We start from the raw sequence: 22,097 nt of genomic DNA, 5'->3' as shown, positions 1-22,097 counted from the left end.
CAAAATCGAATTTTTTTTTTCTAACTATATTGAGAGCAAAACTAATGCACGTAGAAAATAAAATATTTTGTAACAAAAATATAAAAATTTAATTTTTATAAATGATACGTAAATAAAAATATATTTTACGTTAATTTTTATTATAAACATTAATTTAAAACTGAAATGACTGAAATACAATATATTACTTGTAATACAGTGTAATTGCACAAACAATCGTAACAAGATAAAGTTATATAGTGTTCGTAACCCTATTTTTTTTTTTTAGGAAATAAAATATTTTGTAACAAAAACATAAAAAAATTTAATTTTTATAAAACGATACATAAATAAAAATATATTTTACGTTAATTTTTATTACGAACATTAATTTAAAATTAAAACTACTGAAATATAATATGTTACTTATAATGCAGTGTAATTACACAAACAATCGTAACAAAATAAAGTATTATAATTATGCAGTGTTCATAATCCTAATTTTTTTGGGTAAAAAATAATATATTTTGTAACAAAAACATAAAAAATCTAATTTTTATAAGATGATACATAAATAAAAAATATTAATTTAAAACTAAAATTAGTAAAATATAATATGTTACTTGTAAAATAGCGTAATTATACAAACAATTGTAATAAGATAAAGTATTATAGTTATATAGCGTTCATAACTCTAATTTTTTTTTTACAAAAAATAAGATATTTTGTAATAAAAATATAAAAATTTTAATTATTACAAAATAATACATAAATAAAAATACAATATGGTACTTATAAGACAGTGTAATTACATAAATAATGGTAATAAGATAAAGTATTATAATTATGTAATGTTCGTAATTTTAATTTTTTTAAAAAAAATATATACGAACAAAATGTTTAGGTTAAAATTTAAAAATTTTAATTATGAATTAAATATATTCGACTAAAAATAATTTTATTTTTATTTTTATTTCCAAAATTACAAAAAGGAAGTAGAGAAGGGGGTTGGTGAGCTAAAAATTTGGGATGAGGAAGATAGACATGAAGAATAAAAATGGTATTTGTAAAAAAAAAAATAAAAAAAATAGATACTTGAAATTACGTAAATACCCTCACAGATTACAAACATTACTAATCCATTTCTTGTTAAAAGGAAAAAAAATCCCGAATAGGGGGGAGCGGACCAGTATCCATTCCCACCTTCATACGTGTTACATACACCTATACATATAACACAGACTCACGGAGGACGCCCAAATTTTTATATCTCATCTAATCATATGTACACTTACATTTCACTTTCTCTGTAAAACCCTAATCATCGATCCACTCCCTTCATCTCTCTTTACCCGTCTCTCTGCGGAAAGAAGAAGATGAATCTTCCTTCTTTATAAATTTTGATCGTCGTCGTCGTCCCTAATCGATCCGGAAAAAGCCTTTGATTTTTCATTTCCTCTGCGCAGCGCTCTATTGGTGTCTGTACATCCGTACGTGCAATCTCTGGTTTATTCTGGTACTTTATACTGTTTGTATAAGATCCGTACTGCTTTTTATCGTTAATTGCGAGAAATCTAGGGTTTGGCTTTGAGGTTGGTCAAGGCTGGCGGGGGTTCGGGTCAACTAAATGGCGGATCCGCCAGGTATCCGCACCGACATAAAACGTGTTATTGAGGGAGCTATAACGAGAGGAGGTTCTGTTATTGCTGTTTGGATTGTTGGTTTTGATTGGGCTACAGTGCGGTGACGATTGTTAAGACTGAAGCATGCTGAGCGTGCTACGTGTGCACCTCCCTTCTGATATCCCCATTGTTGGCTGTGAGCTCACGCCGTACGTGCTTCTACGGCGACCAGATAAGACTGTCACTACCGATGATGTTTCTGAGTCGGCCCCAATCGACGGTCACTTTTTGAGATACAAGTGGTAAGTGACGTCAAAACTCTCAAGGTTTTCTTTATTGGTTGCTTTATTTATTTTTTTCTTAGGTTCTTTTGATTATTGGAGATGGAGATTGTTTGTGCTGGTTGTCTTTTTCTGTTCCGGGTAGTTTGAAATTGTTTAGCTACGTGAATATACTGAATATTAGCTAAAACTTCAGCGTTTCCATTGAGTTGATGATAACGGTTTGTATATATTCTTTCTTACATTTCGTAAAAGGAACATGGTTAGTGTGCACATTCTGATGTTTTGCAACTCTATCGATGTCTTCCTTAATCAAGGACACAATTTTCCATTAGGGACTCGTGCTAGAATTCTTGAATTGGTATATAGGACTGTTTTTTTTTTTAGGGTTTTGATGATTTTTAGTTCGAAGCCTGTCAACATGTAAACGTAACTTAAATTAGAATCTTTGCCATTGCATATCTTAATTATATTAAGAAGGAAAACGATGATATGTTTGATGAATGGTAAGTAAGTTCACATTCTTTGATTACAGGGATAGTTGATCACTTGGCAAATAAGACTCGTGATTGTCAGAGCTTTATTAGGTTGTTCTGCTTGTCTTTGTTGGCAAATACCTTAATTATAAAATTGACATAAGAAGAATGGTGATTAATTAATGTTCTATAAGTTTAAGTTTCTGCATTATTCGGGAGTGGCCAATCACAAGCAACATAGACTTGTGTGAGTGTTGACAGGATTGTTAATGTGCTGTGCTTATCTTAGTGCACATATCTTGACACATGTCAGAAGCTTTTAAATGACTGAGCACAAGTGGAATATTTTGTAGATAGTTGTCCTTTTCTTTAAAAGGAAATTAGTGGTTATAATTATCTCAGAAAAGGAAATTAGTGGTTACAGGATTTAGTCTTTATTACATTATCCCTCGGAATAGGGAGAGGGAGGAAAGACATTTATGATGCCGATGATTTACTTAAAAGAGTAATACATTGGTTTTATAAAAAATTATCGCTGTTTGTGGATTGGCTTGGTCTCGTGTCTTCACCTGCCTATAATTTCGGCTTGCTTCATCCTAGAAATTACGACTTCTGTCTTTGAAGGCCTTGCTTTTGTACATAAATTGTTATCCAATACCAGTTTTTGTAGTTAGTTCTGTATACCTCTGTATTCTTTCTATTGTCAAGGTTTATCCTTCCACCAACATATGCTGCTATAGGAGTGAGCGAAGTGTTGTGGCAGTCTAGAAATTGTAGCTTTCGCCATCTTCCATGCCTGCTACATAACGAAAAGTGGTAGCTTTTCAAATCCAATTCAATCTGAATAGCATCTTCATATATTGAGCCAAGTGTCAACTTATAGAAAAGAAATGTTGTGAAAAGGGTTTTAGGAGGTTTTATATCAAGTTTCGGAGAAAAGTGATTGCATTAAGTGTGAAACTTGTGTAGTTAGCTTTTTCTTTGGCATGTCCTGATGGCAGCTTGAATGATGGAGAAAAGATTATTTAGTAATTTAAAGAGAGTTAGACATGGTTAATGGTGAAAGTTTGTTATATATTAGCTCATTAACCATTCATGACTTGCATCATTATTTAGGCACTTGACTGAGTGGTGGTAGTGTTTGCTGGATATTCATAATACTGTTACCTAATAGGGCTTTTATTTGAATAAAAACTTTAACTAATAGGATCTTGCCATATGTTCCAATCCATGGAAGAAACCATGTTCTAATTCACCCAGATTTGATTTTACAGCTACATTTGTATCTGAAATTTCTTTGTTTTCTAAAAAAAATATTGAATTGTTAGTTGTACAGGAACTGATTTACTTTTTTCTTCTTAGAGCGAAGTAAGGTAAATGTCTATTAGATTGTATGCGGAGTACCTTAGATCGCTTTTCAAATTTCATTGGGAAACAGTAATATTAAATGTCTATTAGATTGTAAGAATGAAAAATTGACAACATAAACTTTTGATCAGAACTGACTATTCTTTCAGCATGAAAATTCTGGAGACTTAAATTTTCCAAAAGATGCGTACCGTTGTTTATGGGAAGAAGCAAAATATGGCAGTTAGTATGTCCACGGATGTTTGATGGTTTTGGAATATTTGAGGCCTGCTTATTGATTGTCAGCGAAATTGTTCGGACCACTGAATATTGGATGCTGGCTAAAGAGTAGTGGTGCAATGTTTGTTCTTACCTTTTTCAGGGATCATAAAATTTGAATTTCCCTGTTGGAAATTGTTCCATCTTGCCTGGTTGCAAATGTACATTTAATGCTAAATATATTATGCTGTCTGATTTTCAGAATTTTCTGTCATCCTGACATATAGATAACGATTTTCGAATGGTTTTGAGATAGGTTTTTTGGCTTTATACTCAATATTTGGCTTGTTTTGCAGGTATCGTGTACAAAGTGATAGAAAGGTTGCTGTTTGTAGTGTGCATCCATCAGAACAAGCCACATTGCAGTGCCTTGGTTGTCTTAAAGCTAAGATACCTGTTTCCAAAAGCTACCATTGCTCACCTAAGTGTTTTTCAGATGCATGGCAGCATCATCGTGTCCTACATGACCGTGCTGCAAGTGCTATCAATGAAAATGGAAATGAAGAAGAGGAGTTGTTTGGACGCTATAATAGCTCAGGATCTGGGGTTATCAACACCAGCTTATCTGCTTCTACGTCAACCACTAACTTGAATAATGGTTCAGCACCACTATACCCGGCTGCAGTTGCGCAGAGGAGTGGTAATGAAGCATTTCTTGAGGTTGGGCGCTCTAAAACATATACGCCGACGGCTGATGATGTTGGTCATGTTCTTAAGTTCGAGTGTGTTGTAGTTGATGCAGAAACTAAAGTTTCTGTTGGACATCCCAACACTATATTGACTTCCCGTGTTATTCCGGCTCCTTCTCCAAGCCCTCGTAGGTTGATCCCGGTCAATGGAGTCGATGTGTTGGGGCATCTAGATTCAGAAGCCCGTCTATCAGCTACAGGAACATTTACTGTGCTTTCATATAACATTTTATCTGATGCTTACGCCACAAATGAATTATACAGTTACTGCCCTTCATGGGCTCTCTCTTGGCCATACCGCAGACAGAATTTGCTGAGGGAAATTGTTGGCTACCGTGCAGACATTGTTTGCCTCCAAGAGGTATGCTATAAAAATTTCTAATTATTGAACTGTTTGATTAGTTGTTGCAATTGTTGACATGTGTTCTAGGTGAAATTTTCCTCACCTACTCTTTTCCTCGTCCCCCCTTTTAGGGAGACATTTTCCTCAAACAAATTGGGGATCCCAAAATGGGATAGATTTTCCTCAATTTTTTCTAGGATGAGGATGGGGATGAGGATGGGCAAATGCGAAATTGTACCTGTTCTTGTCATAGGGTAGGGGACCAGGGGTTGGGAGCATTGCCCCCTCACTGTGTCCACAATGATTATATAAAATGTATCAATTACCTCTCAATGTTTCTGAAGTAATCTTAGATATATCATTGCTGTATGAATCCTCCACTTCTATATATGAACTTTTTTTTTCTAATTCTTGATGTTAATAGTTTAAATTTTGTAAGTTGTACTGTTCACTTATTCTTGTGTAATTATGTTATAATATATTCTAGAATATTTCTAAGTTTTTGGCGGGGAATTTTTCTGAGACCTGAATTCCTCATGGTGAATGAGGATGGAATATCTCATTCTAATTCTTGACCTGAATTCCTGAATTCTCTGTCATGGAAAGGGACGGGAATGGAGAATCAGTCCCACTGACAGGTGGGCAGAGAAGGCTAACCTGCTGTCTCGGTGGCTTGTTGCCATGGTCCATCCCCACATCACCCCCACCCCCTCCTCCTTTATGTTTCACTAAGCTAATAGTCATATGTTGTGGAAGGGTCCTGAGTTTTGGCTTATGCTTCTGTTCAGTTTGTTTTCATGGGCTACCTGAAAGTTTAAATGAAACTTATGAAAAATAGGGATGTACATCATTGAGGAAAAATATATTACTGTGTAATTGATTCATGAGAGGTTGGACCCTGTAATCTCGATCTGGAACAGATTTTGTTCTACAGTTTCCGTTTTATGCTGACTAACAGAAAATATGATTAAAGAACTTTAATTATTTCAGCTTAGTTTGAATGTTGGGGTTAAAACATTAGTCGGTCTTCTTCTTTATCCAAGATTAGTTTGAGATACTGAATTACTTGTTGAATTATCTTACCTCTTTAAGTATTGCAGTTTTGGAAGAATTTGGATATAGTATAACTGAAAAAATGAGGAAATGATGTAATAGTTTATTTCTATATTATTTTTTCTTCTCAAGAATGGTTTCCTTATTTTTAAAGATATTAACAGTACCTGTGTGGTTGTAGCAAAATGTTTTAAATTTTTTATTTTCTAAATTGTTTGCTTACGGACGTGTAAATATTTTGTATAGGGGCGGGATCCCCTTGGTATCATATATATAATATAAATATTTTTTATTTGAAAAAAATGTTTGCTTACAAAATGATGGTGAAAAAGATGGTGAGATTAATGAGAACAAAAAGTTGTTTTAAAACCCAGTTCATATTTACTTTCAATTTTCAAAACTTGTTTTCATTTTTAAGAATCATATTATGTGTATATATATATTTATTTAAAAAATGAAAACTCAATCGTGTTTCCCAACTAAATGGAACCTGACTTTTTTTTTCTCAATTTTCTATCTCAACTTCAGTTGATATATCAACTCAGTGTTTTTGGGATGTGTGCAGTTTATGATTCTAACTGAATTAGAAGGGCTATTAAGGCTTTTGTTTTTTGCTTCTGACAAAGATCATATGTTTTTTGTTCATGAGTTTGTCCTTGTTTTCATTTGAACAACCATGTTGCTTGTCAAACATATATGTGTGTGTATATATATTTAGAAAACGAAAATTCAACAGTGTTCCACAACTAATTGGTACTTGAAATCTCTTTTTCAAGTTTATATATCAACTTCAGTTGATGTATCAATTCAGTGTTTTGGAATTTATGCAGTTTATAATACTAATTATTAGAAGGGTAATAGGCTTGTGTTTTTTTGCTTCTGGTGAGTCAGAGATTTCTGGTTCTAGACCATCTTCTTTTTGGTTATGCTTCATCATTTTTCTTCTTTAAAGGATCTGGGCACCTTATTGATATTTTGGCCGAGCTGTAAATTCCTCAGAAATGGGTGGCACCTGCTGGGTGTATTGTTAAAGGATCCCTTTTCCATTGGGAAAATGATGTTAATTGAATGTATAGTTTATATGTATGAAAGAGAATCCTGATTGTAGTACTTTTTCCTTTCCTTTCTTGCAGGTTCAAAGTGATCATTTTGAGGAATTTTTTGCCCCTGAGCTCGACAAACATGGCTATCAGGCTTTATATAAGAGGAAAACAAATGAGGTTAGTTGCACACTTTTTTTAAAAAATTCATTAGTAATTAAGCATTTCTACTGTAATTTTTAATGTTGATTACTGCAGGTTTACAGTGGAAATACCCATACAGTTGACGGCTGTGCAACATTTTTTCGAAGAGATAGATTTTCACATGTCAAAAAATATGAGGTTTGAAAGCCTTGAAATTGCAGTATGTTCTTTATGGTTTCTTCTCATGCTAAACAGACAGATGCTTGCAAGCAGGTTGAATTTAATAAGGCTGCTCAGTCTTTGACTGATGCTCTGATTCCTAGTGCTCAGAAGAAAACTGCTTTGAACCGATTGATTAAGGTAACTTGATACCCCTTCATCTGAAAATTTCAGGTTTTACGTGGACTCTTTATATTATATTTTTGCAGTACCGCTAATATGAATTCTTTTTGGTCCCAGGATAATGTTGCACTAATAGTGGTTTTGGAAGCAAAATTTAGCAACCAGGGTGCTGATAATCCTGGGAAACGACAACTTCTTTGCGTGGTAGGATTTTTTTTTAATGTTTTCTGAGTTAGTTGGAGCCAATCTGATTCACACATTCAAAAATGCATGTTATGTAAACTTTTAAGCTGTTCCCAGCTTATAGGTGATTTAGTGGTGAATGGTGGTAAATTGTGATGCTTTACATACTACCTGCCCGTTTGGCCAAACCTAATATTCATCTTATTCGGGGTTAAAATTGTCAGGAAAAGACTTTCAGTAAAAGTACTTTTGGGGTTAAAGATGTGCACTGTTTGTTAAGAATCTGTGTAGACAAAAATATGTAAATAAAATGTAAATGTTGTTTTTGATGTTAACTAAAAATTGATGTAACTATAAAAGTTAATGAGCATAAATACTCAATTGTTGGTACACTATTCATTTTTCTGCAAATTAGCCATTTGACTGTTTTTGTGTTCAAATAGGTGATGTAGGAAAAGTAATGGTAGAACCAGAATCATCCTAAAAATTAGAGAAATAGAAGAAAATATAGGATAGAGAATAGAATAATAAAGATAGACCAGAGGAAATTAGGAATGAAGGTGAAGAAATTTAGGGAGAAATAGAACGAATGAGATAGATCAGAAGAGAATAACAACCATGAGAATAAACACAAGAGAGAGATAAAGAGAGAATAAAATCCCGAAAAAGGAATTCATTTTTTTCTTGTCATTTCATTGGTAATTACTAGCCTTTATAGAGTCATTAGTGTTGCAATAAATAAGGAAAATTATGAAAGACGAAAAATCTAAAAGATTGTAATTCCTATAGTATCTAATATCCTCCTAAGACATTAAAATATTATAATACCTCCATTAATAAGGAAAATTTTAAAAGAGGAAAGCTAAAATATTCTTTTTTTTAAATAAAAGAGAAATATTATTATGTACAATAATACCAGAGGGTACCGCTCGTATATAAAATAGATTTACATATCAAGAAAGGTAAAATATTCTAATTCATATAATATTTAAAATCTATTTAAAAGGAAACTAAAATATGTTAATGCCTAGATCCTCTAGATAACTTAAAAATACAAAATAATAATAGTTGCAAAATGATTTCTTTACTAGAATATTTTTTTCCAAATTAAGATATTCTTTTTCTGCACAAATAGGTCTTGTACTTCGAAATTTTTTTCAAATAATCCCCTGAAGTTAGGTGTCTGTTAACTCTGTTTACTTATTTACCACAATGCTCCTGTTATGGCCGCATCAATAGTCACGTGCAACAATTTTTAAATAGCTTTGCCAACATAGTAGCCACATGGTAGCAATTTTTAGATAGACTTGCCAACATGATGGCCGCATTGGCAGCAAACAAAAACACCAAAAAAGATTATCGTCACAACTCCCTTCTTCTCTCCCTCTGCTGTCTGCTTATTTTCTCCTATACAATCTTTTCATCTTTGCTACTCAATCAAACCACATCCAGATCAACTATATACAAAGACATTATTGTTAAAAATGTTCTGAGACACTATTCACCTATGTCTATTGAAGCAAAAGTCGTAACGGAAAACATCTACATTGGTCTCTATATTCCTTTATGAAAGCTACAGTTCAACTTAACACTTTCGTTTCAAGTGATTGGTCAAGTTTTTATTTTTCACAGAAAAGCTCAACTTAGAAGCTTGGTCAAACTGACTCTTCAATCTTTTCTACTTCTGGACTTGGGTTTTAGGTTTTAGGGACTTGCGCTTTTGGAGGTGATTCTTTGACAATTTCGTATAGGTGGTTGTAGCGTGTTTTGTGTATTCTTTCTATGGTAGCATAGACACTTGCATATAGGAGATATAGACAGTTTAGAGAATTAATGATATTTTCCTACATAAGTTTGGAATTGTTCTGTCTAAAACTTTTGCATCATCATCTTTTCCAGCACCTTATAACCATCTTTAACTTTTAATGGTGTGATTATAGGCGAACACACATGTAAATGTCCACCAGGATCTGAAGGATGTCAAGCTTTGGCAGGTCAACATTTTCTTCATTGTATATTTATTATTTGTTTAGCATATGAAAGACTAAGATTCAGTTGTGCTATCTGATTGTTCACTTTAGGTTCATACACTCTTGAAAGGATTGGAAAAAATAGCGGCCAGTGCCGACATTCCCATGTTGGTGTGTGGAGATTTTAACTCACTTCCTGGAAGGTCTGATCTATGTTTTGATTAATTTTTAGCTGTTGTTGCAGCTCAAGCTTACAAAGTTTTTACTTTAAGTAAGGCTGCTGGTTAAATCTATTGCAGTGCTCCGCATTCACTTCTTGCCATGGGCAAGATAGAGTCTTTGCATCCTGATTTAGCGGTTGATCCTCTTGGAATTTTGCGTCCTCATGGCAAGCTGACACATCAACTACCACTGGTAATATGTTTATTCTAATGCATAATTTTGAGGGACTACATGGATGAATTGTATACTTCTCCTTTTTCCTATTGTTCTTTTGGAGCTTGTTGGAAATTGAGCAGAAATAAGGAAAGGTTAATAAAAAAATGAAAAGTTAGGAAGATGGTGGAAAGGGATACTGGGATAGTGTTGATACATAATATAGCTTCTTCTAGATAGTGATCACTGAAGAAGTGGATGTTACAGGTCAGTGCTTATTCATCTTTTGCAAGAATGGGGCTTGGTATTGGCTTAGAGCAGCAGAGACGAAGGATGGATCCTGCGACAAATGAGCCTTTATTTACAAATTGTACCAGAGACTTTATTGGAACTCTTGATTACATATTTTACACAGGTGAAATTTTCTTCTATGGAACTCTTCATTTCTGCAAGAAAAGTTTTCGATCTTTGTTCTTCTTTTCTTTGAAGTCTGTGATTGGATGTTTAACATTCATTTCTAGTTATCATACTTACAAAGTTGTATATCCTTGTTTCAGCCGACTCATTAGCAGTGGAATCTTTGTTGGAACTCTTGGATGAGGATAGCTTGAGGAAAGATACAGCTCTCCCTTCACCAGAGTGGTCTTCTGATCATATAGCACTTTTAGCTGAATTCCGTTGCGTGCATAGGACTAGACGCTGACACTATGGTATGCAATCTTTTTTTGTTCTCCCCCTTCAAATAAATTATTCTGAATATTTGTTATTTTTATTGTGTATTTGCATTTCAAAACTTTCTTGTATTAGGATTTGGACTTATTCTTTCCTTGGTGATCTGGTTTGGAGGTTGCACTAGAACTTATTTGAGCATGCTTCATCAGGATCAAAAGAAATGAAATTCAGCTTATTTGCACTATGAAGATTTTTATAAAGAAAGCAAGGTGTCAAGAGGGAGAAATTTTTGCCAAAACAGTTATTCAAGGGTTACCTTTCCCATGACAGAGATGTGTTAGCAGCCTTTTTGATAGTATTGACTGGATCTCTTTTGTAAATCCATCTGATTATGGCAGCATCACCTTGGTGCCTCTGGTGAAATTTCTTTCTTCTATTGAAAACAATCTGCCAAAAAAATTGGAGTATAAACCTCTGAATTGAATTTGGGATTTATTTGGTCATTGTTGGAAATCAGAATATCTTCATTGATCAAGAGAAATCATAATTGCTTCAAATTTTTTGGGATGTGATCATGGATCAAATGTCATGTTCTCTTTTTTTAAAGGAATGATGTCTTTTGAATTTTCATTAGATAGATATTTGTAGCAGCCGACTACAGTCTGCTTGATGTCTTCCTTTGCGTGGCAGTTTTTTGTGCTCAAGTTCAAACGATAATCCATGATCATCTGGGCCAAAGAAAAAAAGAGATAGATAATTATGTTGAATAAGTCCTCAAGTTTGTGTTTCGTTCACTTGTTTTTTTAAAAAAAAATTATGTAGAACTGCCTTGCCTTCTTGGCAAGAAGATGATGGCTCAAAATGTTGACTAGCTCTTTCCGAGCTTGCTCACTTGTAAATATCTGCAATAGCACATGCATATATATGCACACACACACACACACACATACAGTATGGTAATAATGATTGACAGATCTCTATTGTTGCTTGGTCAGGTCTGGAGATGCTGAAAATGTGGCCTGTAATAGCCAGTGGATAGAGATAAGTTATTGTAAGATTGGTAGATCCTCACGAGTTGTTCCCTCAGGTGTCTGTCCACCAGAGGGGATCCTTGCTGTGATCTGCTTTGTATTATGCTACCTTTTGTCTCATAGAAAAATTATGATTATGCCCTTGCCTCAATTGTTTCTTCTTTCTCACTTTTTTTCTTTTTCCATTTGCCAATAGAAAGGCTTAGTTTACCATTAGTTGGTATAATGTACTCTAAATTTTCTGCAAAGCAAAGTGGTTAGTGGCATCCGATTGCATGCCCTCCAGAATTCATGAGCTCCATGTTTCTCAGGACTCAACTCACTGTTTCTGTTGTTGCCTTCAGGAATAATAATTTCTTTCTTTTTTTTTTTCTAATTCCAGAATTTAGGTTGATATTTTCTTGTCTTGATTTTTCATGAGAGGAATATTTAAAGGTTTTGAGTTTTATGACTTTTAACTTTAAAAAAAATTCGAGGGTAGGTGTCATTTTTTTGGTTTGCTTAAGCATCCTTTTTGAGTCAATTATTGAAACCATGTAATAATTTCTGTATTGTTTTTTGAACTTTTGCTTGAGAAATGGCTTGAAATTAGAATGTCTGTGTCATTTTCTGAAACCATCCTGAATCAAACTTCACTATCAAATTTGTGAATTAGTGTAAATTACTTGTGAGAATAAACACTTCTCTGTCAAAAAAGAGAGAATTTAATGGATGAAAGAATTGAAATGGACATTTTTTAAGATCGACATGAAAAAGATATCATAATCATATGTCTATATATATATATATATATATATATATTTGCCTGGTGCAGAAATTCTTAGTGCCCTCCAAAAGACTGGCATACCATTCTTCACCTGAAATTCTTTTTCTCAATATCAACAAGTGAGTATACAAGCTGTTCAGAGGACTTGCTAACAGTAAGCAAGTCGGATCGAACACAAAATCAACATCTTAATCTGCACTATTAATTTAATGTCATATAAGAACAATTTTCCAATTTAAATTAATGATTGGCGCTGCCACTTGCTTCAATGTCAGAAAGTCCATCTTAAAATTTCTCATCAAGAACTTGTCAGCTATGCACTTTGAAACATTTCAGATGTGGGAACAAGCTAAGCAGTTCATCACGGCTTCGCCTCTGCAAGAACAACACATATTCATCAACTCCAGAAATAATCAAGAGTTTAAAAGCTGCAGCACCCTGTGTATAATGTGTGTATGTATACGTGCCGAGCACAGATTCTTCGCTCACAAGCAAGCATGCACGTTAATATGTACATACACAGACTCTTAACAGTTGAGTTATCCATGGAATGTTTCACAGCTTATCCATGGAACCCATTTCATTTTCACTTAATCTGCCCACATGCCTCCTTTTCGGCCAAATTAAAAGTGATTTGTCTCATTTGTCACGCCTTTTACATTCACCATGGCTTCTATCAACCTTTCGTTCCGGATAATCTCAAATTATATCCAATTCACAATGAGGTGTATGCATGTCTCGGTAAAAACTATAGGATACAACAGCATTAAATTAGGTGATTTCGATCTGTCGGCCAACATATTAGTATACTAGTATTAAAAGACCTTTTTTTATTAGTACCATGAAATACCTTAATGCCAATGCATCCATTTACATCAAGAGTGGCGAGGGTGTTTGAGCAGAACTTTGAAAGAGACTCCAGGCATCTATCAGTCACTCCAACTATTCCAAATAAGCTGTGGGTTATTTACACAATAATATTAGTAAGAAATGAACAGAAGAATTTTTTTTAAAAATAAAAAGTATACAAATATATTAACAGGTATCAAGGGGGTTCCAATAACGTATACAAAGTATTTACACCTCTAACAAAATGTCTGTAAAGTCTCCAAAAATCCTACAAGAATAAAAGAGGATGACCCAAAATAAAAAAATTAAGAGTTTGGAACCATCTATTCCCGATCTTATCAAAATCCCCCACATCATCAATCCCTTCAAAAACTCTTCTATTTCTCTCACCATAAAAGTTTTCACAGACAGAACAAATTATCTTCAACAATCAAAACCAGGCTCACAGCATCTCACCATATAAGAACAAATTATCAACAATCAAAACCAGGCTCTTCGATTAAAATTGCATATGTTTCCTAGAACCTCATTGAATGCTGATTTATTTGCCCACCGCACAACTCATGAATATTGGCTTCGCTATTTGCTCAAAACTTTCAAACTATCAGTTGACATCTAACTTTTTATGTGTTCAGGTTCATGTGTGATTGTGTATAAATTATGCCAATATCAGCAAAATTTCAATCAGTCAAATCTAATCATGCCAAATCTTCATTTTCCCATTTTCCTTCTCAACATGAATTGTTTCCTTTTTCTTAGTGCTAGAGTAAGACCGAGTTAGTATTACTGCATCTGAACTTGGCCCTTTTTACTAATGATTCCGTGCTTCTTACAGGTCATGCTAAGTGTGGTACCTCAATAAACTGCTCTCCAACTTCACTTGTTTTTTTTTATGGTGCCCTGTGGGGTATAATCTTTGGTAAATGGTCTATGGATGCTAAGGATTAATTAATTGCGCTGTTGCGGGTTCAGTAAGGGGAGGAGATTTGGGCTTTGGGGGGGGGATTGTAAAAAGAAAAAATATCTAAATCTTACTCTCTTGACTTATCTTTTGGGTGGTAGGGAAAGAAAGAAATAAAAAAGCTTTTGGGGGAGCTATTTCCAAATCATATTCTCAGGGAATTACCACTGGGTACCCATTGCTAGAGTCTAGAAACACAACTAAAAAGTGGAATCTACTTAAAAGAATACTCATCATTTAGATGCAGAAGCAACTGGATGAATGATCAGAAACTTATGAAATCTTAGAAATAACTCATAGCAATAATTGCAAATTAAATAATAATATTAATGAAGTACCTAAGAAATTCAAGGGAGGTGCAACCCTGAGCAATGGCAATCACGCCCACATCGGTGACATTTACACACCTATAAAGTCACAAACATTAGCCTCCTATAACGCTATTACTTTATGTAATGTCAACAGCATGTTCAAAAATTTCCTTACCATGTCAAGTTGAGAGATAACAGGTTTTTGCATTTAGCTATACAAGAAAGTCCTTCATCGGATAAATTCTGACATCAACTATTTGATTAGCATCAAGTTCAACCAAAAAAATGTAATTTTTTGGGAAATTTTGCTACCTGGGCTCCACATAAATCCAAGAATCTTAAATGGCCTAAAAGTGATATCTTCTTGTAAACCTTGTCTGTGAAGCTGAACAAACATTTACATCAGTTCCAAAATAGACCAATAATAGTTACAACTGTCCACATAGGTACCGACAATATCATGGCATACCTAGAAAGTGCATAAAGATTTAAGCCCTGGAGAGAAGAGCACTTGAACAATATCTGTTGCAAGCCTTCATCCGTGAGTTTGATGCACCTGGGAGCACCCATAATCATTATAAGTTGTGAGTACCTTCTTTATTGCATGCAAGTTGTGAGTACCATTATCATCATCGCATTCATCCCATTCATCAAAATGCATAGTCATATCACCACTTCCTAGATTGCTCACAGTCTAAATTGGTAATCATAAATCTAAAAGAGAACCTCTCTCAGACATCATTTTCATTTCACATTTACATGACCTTGATCCGATGGAAAATAAAATAAAGAAAATTTCCTTACCTAGTCAGGTTCAGTGACTCTAAGTCTTGATAATTATCAGCTATTAATTGCAAACTTTTGTCAGTTATATTCTGCAATTGTTACCCAAAAAGCCTTTATTAGAAGTCAGTGCATTAAAATAACAAATATTAGTTCAAAACTGAAACACATGCATGTAAAAGGAATTCTTAAAAGGAAACAGAATAAAATCTATAATGAATGCACTTATTCTTTACTTGAAGGGATTAGAGTAAACAAAACTTCCAAAAATGAACCTCCATGATTATATTACATTGCAAGTCTCCATCTTTTTTAGTCATTAAAAAAGAAAATTGGGTAGTTATACAATAATAAAAAAATTTCAATGTGCACTTCATTTCCTTTGGATCTCCTGTCAGTCCTCACTCCGCCACAAAGTTAAAGACCAAGATTTTTATTTATGAGTGAAGTAAGACCTGAGAAGTGATGGACATAGAGAGCCATCTTTCCTTCCCATTGATCCCTACTCCATCCCCTCCCTATTTCTGTTTCTTGAATTGCAACGACTCACTACCTTGGCCACTGAAAGCTATGCACTGATTCACTCTTCTCATATCAGGCCAGGAACAGCAGCTTTTTAGTCTGGGCATAGATGCAAGTATCAGTCATAATTGGAGGATCTTCAGCATTTGTTAAAATTGTTCATAGGTGAAATGTAGGAGATGTTTTTTTTATAACTGACATTTCATTACGCCTTATTGACTTCACCAAACACAGAAAATGAAAGGTCAAGTATTTGACATTTTTAGGCTGGACTAATTAACATCTTCTTTTTGGCCACTGCTGCCACAGGACCTTTTGATCTATTAAATGGTAAACCTTGTCACCATGTAATGATGCAAATATCGATGCGACTCATGAATCATCTCAGTTATCTTACAAGTCACACCTTCTTAAACTTCTTACAAGTGCGTACTCTTCTTATACTTCTCATTATGGCTTATCACTGATAGATTCCAACAGCAAAAATAAGCCACAAATTTAGTTACAAACATTCCCAAGGTTTCAGTTACTTCATCCTACCAAAATAAATCTCCCTAAAGTGCATCATTGCAGAGTTGGAAATTGAGTAGAAGTCTTTTGGCCTTGACCATTAGACAAACAAGCATACATAAAACTGTTCATCTTTTCTACTCTAGCCTAAAGTTCTGAGAGAAACGGAGTATGAATATGTTAAGGGGATATGTATAATCACACAGCTGTTTTGCTGATAGTATCATTCAGGACAAAATTCTGACCTAATCAGGAATCTGATACCTTACACCCACTTAAGTTCAAGTCTACTATATATTTGCAGTTCTTCACCAGATGCTCCACGCCCATATCTGTTACCCTGAGATTCAAGTGATGTTCAATAATTCACTACAACCAAGAAAATTCGGCTTTGATAGTAAACAATCAGATATTAAAGCATGTCTGGTGGTCAGGTGAAACCAATAATACCTCACGTTCCAATAGATAGAGAGGACCTTCAATTTTGCACAAGTACTGGTGATGGCTTCGATTCCCTTGTCAGAAATCTTTTGGCACACATTCAGATTCAAAGACTCCAAATCTTGAAGAGCATTTGAGCACTGAAATCATTACACATTAGAAAATAACTTCACATGTTAAACAGAAATAAAGAGAAAACAAAGAAAATTTTTTATATGAATCCAAAAGAGAAAAAAAAATCATTTTGAACAAAAAAAACTTCATATTTAAAATTTCTTCTTCCCACCTTCCTGAGTTCCTCAGTGATAATTCCCAATACCTAAGTGAGGTGAAGGATGTAAATGGTTTTGATATCTATATATGGTTTTAGACTCTTGGTTTTTTGTTACAATATCATCCTTCTTGTTCTTTGGAGGATTTAGTAGAACTTGTTGATACATAAATTGACTTACAAATTTTGTATGTATCAACACAACCCACGCTTTGTTTTTCAAAAAAAGAAAAACGTTTCCATTACCTGAGTAATAAAAACATTACCTTGCTTTTAACAAGTTCCATATGTCTGTCTTCAACATCTTGTGCAAATTCAAGCTCTATTTGTTTCACATGTTGATATCTGGACTACAAAAGGGACATCAATTCATCACTTTCCCATTAATCATGCACTCACCATACCCAGCAAAATAAAAAAGCTCCTAGCAAGAAACTAAAAAAGAAAAAGAAAAAAAAAAAGAGAAACCCATCTTCATTTCATGCCAAAAAAATTAAGACTTCACCAAAACCAATTACAGAACTTCTAAAACCTACCAATGAGAGAGCAGCAATCAGTCGATCTCCAGCATTAAGCATCTCACGCAAGTTAATGACCTTCCAAAATAAGCAAAACCCAGATCAGAAGAAGCAACTTACAGTAGAAATAACTTAAAAAGAGGGTGAAACTTTTTATTAGCAGGGGAAAAATCATAGGCGTACCAACCACAGAGATGAGCAGGAGAGAAGAGTATGATACAGCCATGAATTTACGAGAAGGAGAGATATGAGGTCCTTCTGAGGAAGCCTTGCGCTCACTATCTTCATCACCTTTGGCACTGTTTCTCTGCTCCACGTTGGCTCCTCTTGCATTTCCATTGTTGTCACCCGTCAAGACACTTTTTCTGTTCGTTCAATCCTTTTACAGAATTTTTCTGAACACCACCGTATTAGGGATGGTAAAAATTCTAAAGTTTGGTCTTTTATTTTTTGGTTTTACTTCAGATTCATATTTTTTAATATTTTCTTAAAACAATTTATTTTTAATTAATCAATACTAAATTACTAAATACTCCTTATTTAAATAATTACTATTTTTTTTCCTACATGTGAAATCGTGAGTTTGTACTGTTTATATGATTATTATTATTTATATATTATATTAAAAAATCAAAATTAAGCAAATCATAAAAATTTTGTCAATAAATTTTTTATGAAAAATAAATTTTCAACTTGAACTTTAAATAAAAAATCAGTTAATTTGCACTGTAAATCTTTAATATATATAATGAAATACTCCATTTATTTGTCTGCAAATTTACATGAATAAATCACTGGAGCAATTAGGCGGTCTTCCTCGAACGAACAAGAACAAATAGGAGGAGAAAACCAAAGACACAGCATCAAATGAAACATAATCTTTTGGGATTTACAGATTCTCTGCAAAACTAACTGCAAGTTCATGTTCTTCGGACCCAGAAAGTCTTTCACTTCAATACCGAGATTTCTACTACAGCCGCCGGCGGAGGGATTAAAGCCGAGTCACCATAATCTTTTTTTTCTTCTTCCCCAATGCCATCAATGGCGAGGGATAGCCAAGGTTAGGCTCAAATGGGTTAAAAACCGAAGTCTCGATCATGTCATCGACACGGAGACTGATCTCAAGGCTGCTTGCCTCCTCAAGGATGCAATCAAACGTTCTCCTACTGGGTTCCTCACTGCAAAGTCTTTTGCCGATTGGCAAAAGCTCCTTGGCCTCACTGTTCCGGTTCTTCGCTTCTTGCGCAGGTGTTTTATAGCTCCTTTTCCTGAATCTTTTGGTTACAAATTTATGATTTTTGGCGGTTTTTATTGATAGATTCTGCACTCTTGCTATACTGTCATCAAAATTGTGATTATGTTGAACCTGTTGGAACTTAAGAACAGAAAAATAAGAATAAACTTCTGTGCTTGAGCTTCGTTTTCTTGACTTCTGTCAATGTAGTACCTGCTGTTCTGCTATTCCAGAAACAACCATAGTCCCGTATTCTTTGGATATTAGAAAGTTTTCCATAAGCATACTCCAATGGCCATAATGACCATCAAAACATGGAATTGCTGGCTGCACAAAGCTTTCAAAAGCTATTTGTGGTTTGCTATATAAAGCTGCTGCTTTTTACTTCTGAGAGGCTCTAAAGAAGAGAAAAAATAAGAACAAAATCAGAAGAGAGGAGACCAGAAAATCATATCAATATCTATTTTCTCTTCTCCTGTCCTCTGAGTTTATTATTATTTTTTCTCTTCCTTAGTTCCAACAGAACCTAGGTGAAGACAGTTTATCCTGTAATTGTGGGGGTGATTAGTTAGAGAGCTTGTGAAATGGTAATCATGGAGGTACCAAGCTATTTCTGATGGCTGCTTGTTGTAGTTTTGTTGCATATCTGCCTCTGTATAAGATCAATGGATATTGCATTTTGAATTTTTCTTATTGTAAGACAGGACTTTGTAGAAGATTTTGTGTTGATGGGGAAAAAAAAATTTTATTTCCATGTAGGTATCCAACTCTTTTCCGTGAATTTCCACACGATCGTTATGCAAATTTGCCTTGTTTCAAGTTGACAGACACTGCACTTTTGCTGGACTCACAAGAACAAAGTATATATCAGAATCAGGAGAATGATACCGTGGAGAGACTTTCTAGAGTGCTTATGATGATGAAAAATAGGATAGTTCCTCTCAAGTCACTGCATTCTTTGAGATGGGATCTGGGTTTGCCTGATAACTGTGAGAAAATATTGGTTCCGAAATACCCATGTCATTTTCAATTTGTTAAAGCCTCAAATGGGATTCCATGTTTGCGACTTGCAAAATGGCATGAGGAATTTGCTGCTTCGGCATTGGAGCGGAGTAATGAGGCCAGTGAAACACGAGATCAGTATAGGCAGTTTAAGAGAGGACAAACAGCACTAGCATTCCCAATGAATTTTCCAAGGGGATATGGAGCACAGAAGAAGGTTAGGGCGTGGATGGAGGAGTTTCAGAAGCTGCCATATATATCACCATATGAGGATTCAAGGCATATAGACCCAAAGACTGATCTTATGGAGAAAAGAGCTGTTGGAGTTCTGCATGAGTTTCTGAGCTTGACTATTCAAAAGAAGACCAAGAGGAACTACTTGAGAAGCTTGAGAGAGGAACTGAACCTTACTCATAAATTTACTCGGTTGTTTACAAGGTATCCTGGGATTTTCTATTTATCATTAAAATGTAAGACGACGACTGTGGTACTCAAGGAAGGCTACCGCCGAGGGAAATTGACAGATCCACATCCTCTAGCCAATTTTAGAGAGAAGTTTTATCATGTCATGAGAACAGGTCTTCTTTATCGTGGTCGAGGTGTGAATATGATATCTCAGGAAAACAATTTGCTTGATGATATAGAGAATGAAACAGAAGAAGAAGAGATGGAAGAGGAAGAGTGTGTAACCGATGATGAATGCTTTGGAGAAACATCAGATACAGATGATGAATCCGACAACGAGGAGTAATTCTTTAACAGAAACAACACCCTTTTAGAGCTCAGTCAAGATAGGAAAAGTGATTATCAACGTTGAGGTAGGTTCTTTTTGTAAAACAAAGATTGTTTAGAGAATGGGCAGCAGGTTTTGATTTCCATTGCTGTGCTTTTTAGCTTTACCTATTGTGTCTTGCTTTTAAATTATATGGTTCTCTCCATTTTGTATTTACCATCAAATAATTTAGAGTATGATTTAAACTTTGACTTCTCTAAATCTACAACATTTGGAGAAACAAATTAGTTTGGCATTCCATAAGTTTGTTTTCCCTTTTGTTTCATATTGCACGTAAGACAATTCATTGGATTTTAGCTTTGAGGAAGGGAGAAACAATTGGAACTTGTTGCAGAAGGAACAAACTTAAAACCAATCAGAACATATTGTTAAGAATGGTTTTTTTCAATTGACGTGTATTTACTTGAATATTGCAGTCTCATATATAAAAGTTTTCTATAACGAAAAAGAAAATAAACAATTAATTAGAAAAGATATAGTTTTTTCTTTAATCTAATTTATTTTCTCTAACACCCTCATTTATTTGCTTTACAACATCTTAATTTATTTTTTCTTTGACACTCTAATTTACTTCATTTTTAATATCATGATTTTCTTACTCTTTAGCATATAGTAATAAAGTTCATAAATGGTATTTTACCTCAAAAAGATTACGTAGACAGTATAAAGCATATGGTTTTAGAATTTTAGCTGTAGATCACTACTGATGCCAAGTAAATTCAAGGACTGAATTGTTCAGAAAATGCTAAATGACATGTTATTCTTCTCTATTGCAGAAGTGTTTTCTCCTCCCATTTTGGTGTAGATACTAGAGAGTAGAGCCTTTTCAGTTTCACTTATTTCCCAGTGGTTGATATGTTATCATGTCCCTTATTATCACGGATACAGTGAGGATATAGTAACTTACATTATGAAACCACTAGTTAGAAGTTCTGCAACTTAATGTTAATAGCAGCCTGAAAAAAATTTCAATATGTTTCTCTTGCTACCTTAAGAGAAAACAGAAGAAGATTGCTTTTCATGAGCTTCCCTTGAATATTACTGCCAGAAACTGAAAGAGTATGATATCTAGAGTAGGACATGAACATATAGAATGTACAAACCTTGTGTTTCCTTATCCTCACCTTGGCCATAACTTGTTCAAAGATTTCCATACAAATGCTGTCATATCATTTTGGCTGCGCTCGTATGAGTTTGTAAAATTGGCCGTATATTGTTATTGCCTGTCGCCCTTTCTTTATGTAAGTGTTGTGCTGTTTGAATGTATAAGCAGCACAATATTTTTTCTAATTATTTATTATTGATACGAT

At 34.3% G+C, this 22,097-nt stretch overlaps 3 protein-coding genes across 8 annotated transcripts; 2 read left to right on the top strand and 1 right to left on the bottom strand.

Annotated features, from left to right (window-relative positions):
• Positions 1-1,151: 1,151 nt before the first annotated feature.
• On the top strand, positions 1,152-12,118 carry LOC110807042 (DNAse I-like superfamily protein). 6 transcript variants are annotated; one of them, XR_015813786.1, is made up of 13 exons: positions 1,152-1,903; positions 4,281-5,034; positions 7,203-7,289; positions 7,368-7,451; positions 7,527-7,613; positions 7,713-7,799; positions 9,719-9,772; positions 9,860-9,951; positions 10,048-10,162; positions 10,391-10,538; positions 10,681-10,833; positions 10,931-11,212; positions 11,791-12,118. XR_015813786.1 is itself a non-coding variant. In XM_088208792.1 (12 exons), exons 1-11 carry the CDS (start codon positions 1,746-1,748, stop codon positions 10,824-10,826), a joined length of 1,812 nt encoding a protein of 603 aa, XP_088064918.1. In that variant the 5' UTR covers positions 1,152-1,745; the 3' UTR covers positions 10,827-10,833; positions 11,791-12,118. The 6 variants fall into 6 exon arrangements, 5 of the variants coding, with proteins under 5 accessions (XP_088064918.1, XP_088064922.1, XP_088064921.1 ...); XM_088208792.1 differs by lacking the exon at positions 10,931-11,212; XM_088208796.1 differs by lacking the exon at positions 11,791-12,118 and having other exon boundaries at positions 11,005-11,362.
• A 557-nt stretch (positions 12,119-12,675) lies between these two features.
• Positions 12,676-18,186, bottom strand: LOC110811777 (RNI-like superfamily protein). The gene is made up of 12 exons (XM_022038344.2): positions 17,942-18,186; positions 17,777-17,836; positions 17,507-17,590; positions 16,979-17,109; positions 16,793-16,868; positions 15,518-15,588; positions 15,183-15,269; positions 15,026-15,098; positions 14,889-14,956; positions 14,741-14,809; positions 13,443-13,548; positions 12,676-12,967 (listed from the first exon to the last, which is right to left on the bottom strand). The coding sequence occupies exons 1-12, from the start codon at positions 18,095-18,097 to the stop codon at positions 12,902-12,904; spliced, it is 1,047 nt and encodes a 348-aa protein (XP_021894036.1). The 5' UTR covers positions 18,098-18,186; the 3' UTR covers positions 12,676-12,901.
• A 340-nt stretch (positions 18,187-18,526) lies between these two features.
• LOC110811670 (Ubiquitin carboxyl-terminal hydrolase family protein) lies at positions 18,527-20,981 on the top strand. Its single transcript, XM_022038227.2, has 2 exons — positions 18,527-19,006; positions 19,752-20,981. The coding sequence occupies exons 1-2, from the start codon at positions 18,681-18,683 to the stop codon at positions 20,743-20,745; spliced, it is 1,320 nt and encodes a 439-aa protein (XP_021893919.1). The 5' UTR covers positions 18,527-18,680; the 3' UTR covers positions 20,746-20,981.
• Positions 20,982-22,097: the final 1,116 nt, after the last annotated feature.

Source organism: Carica papaya, chromosome 8 (assembly GCF_054855325.1).
Source record: "Carica papaya isolate Zhongbai chromosome 8, ASM5485532v1, whole genome shotgun sequence".
NCBI classification, from domain to species: Eukaryota; Viridiplantae; Streptophyta; class Magnoliopsida; order Brassicales; family Caricaceae; genus Carica; species Carica papaya.
Note: the sequence above shows the minus strand (reverse complement) of the source record. Positions and strands in the feature narration are given on the sequence as shown.

What these genes read in the sequence shown, in the direction of transcription:
- LOC110811670 (XM_022038227.2), top strand. Translation starts at nt 18,681, where the DNA reads ATGTTCTTCGGACCCAGAAAGTCTTTCACTTCAATACCGAGATTTCTA. An exon ending in GTTCTTCGCTTCTTGCGCAG is followed by an intron (nt 19,007 to 19,751) that starts GTGTTTTATAGC and finishes ATTTCCATGTAG; the next exon opens with GTATCCAACTCTTTTCCGTG.
- LOC110811777 (XM_022038344.2), bottom strand. Translation starts at nt 18,097, where the DNA reads ATGGAAATGCAAGAGGAGCCAACGTGGAGCAGAGAAACAGTGCCAAAG. An exon ending in TGATTGCTGCTCTCTCATTG is followed by an intron (nt 17,591 to 17,776) that starts GTAGGTTTTAGA and finishes TCCCTTTTGTAG; the next exon opens with TCCAGATATCAACATGTGAA. An exon ending in TGAACTTAAGTGGGTGTAAG is followed by an intron (nt 15,589 to 16,792) that starts GTATCAGATTCC and finishes TAACAATTGCAG; the next exon opens with AATATAACTGACAAAAGTTT.
- LOC110807042 (XM_088208792.1), top strand. Translation starts at nt 1,746, where the DNA reads ATGCTGAGCGTGCTACGTGTGCACCTCCCTTCTGATATCCCCATTGTT. An exon ending in ACATTGTTTGCCTCCAAGAG is followed by an intron (nt 5,035 to 7,202) that starts GTATGCTATAAA and finishes CCTTTCTTGCAG; the next exon opens with GTTCAAAGTGATCATTTTGA. An exon ending in AGGATGTCAAGCTTTGGCAG is followed by an intron (nt 9,773 to 9,859) that starts GTCAACATTTTC and finishes TGTTCACTTTAG; the next exon opens with GTTCATACACTCTTGAAAGG.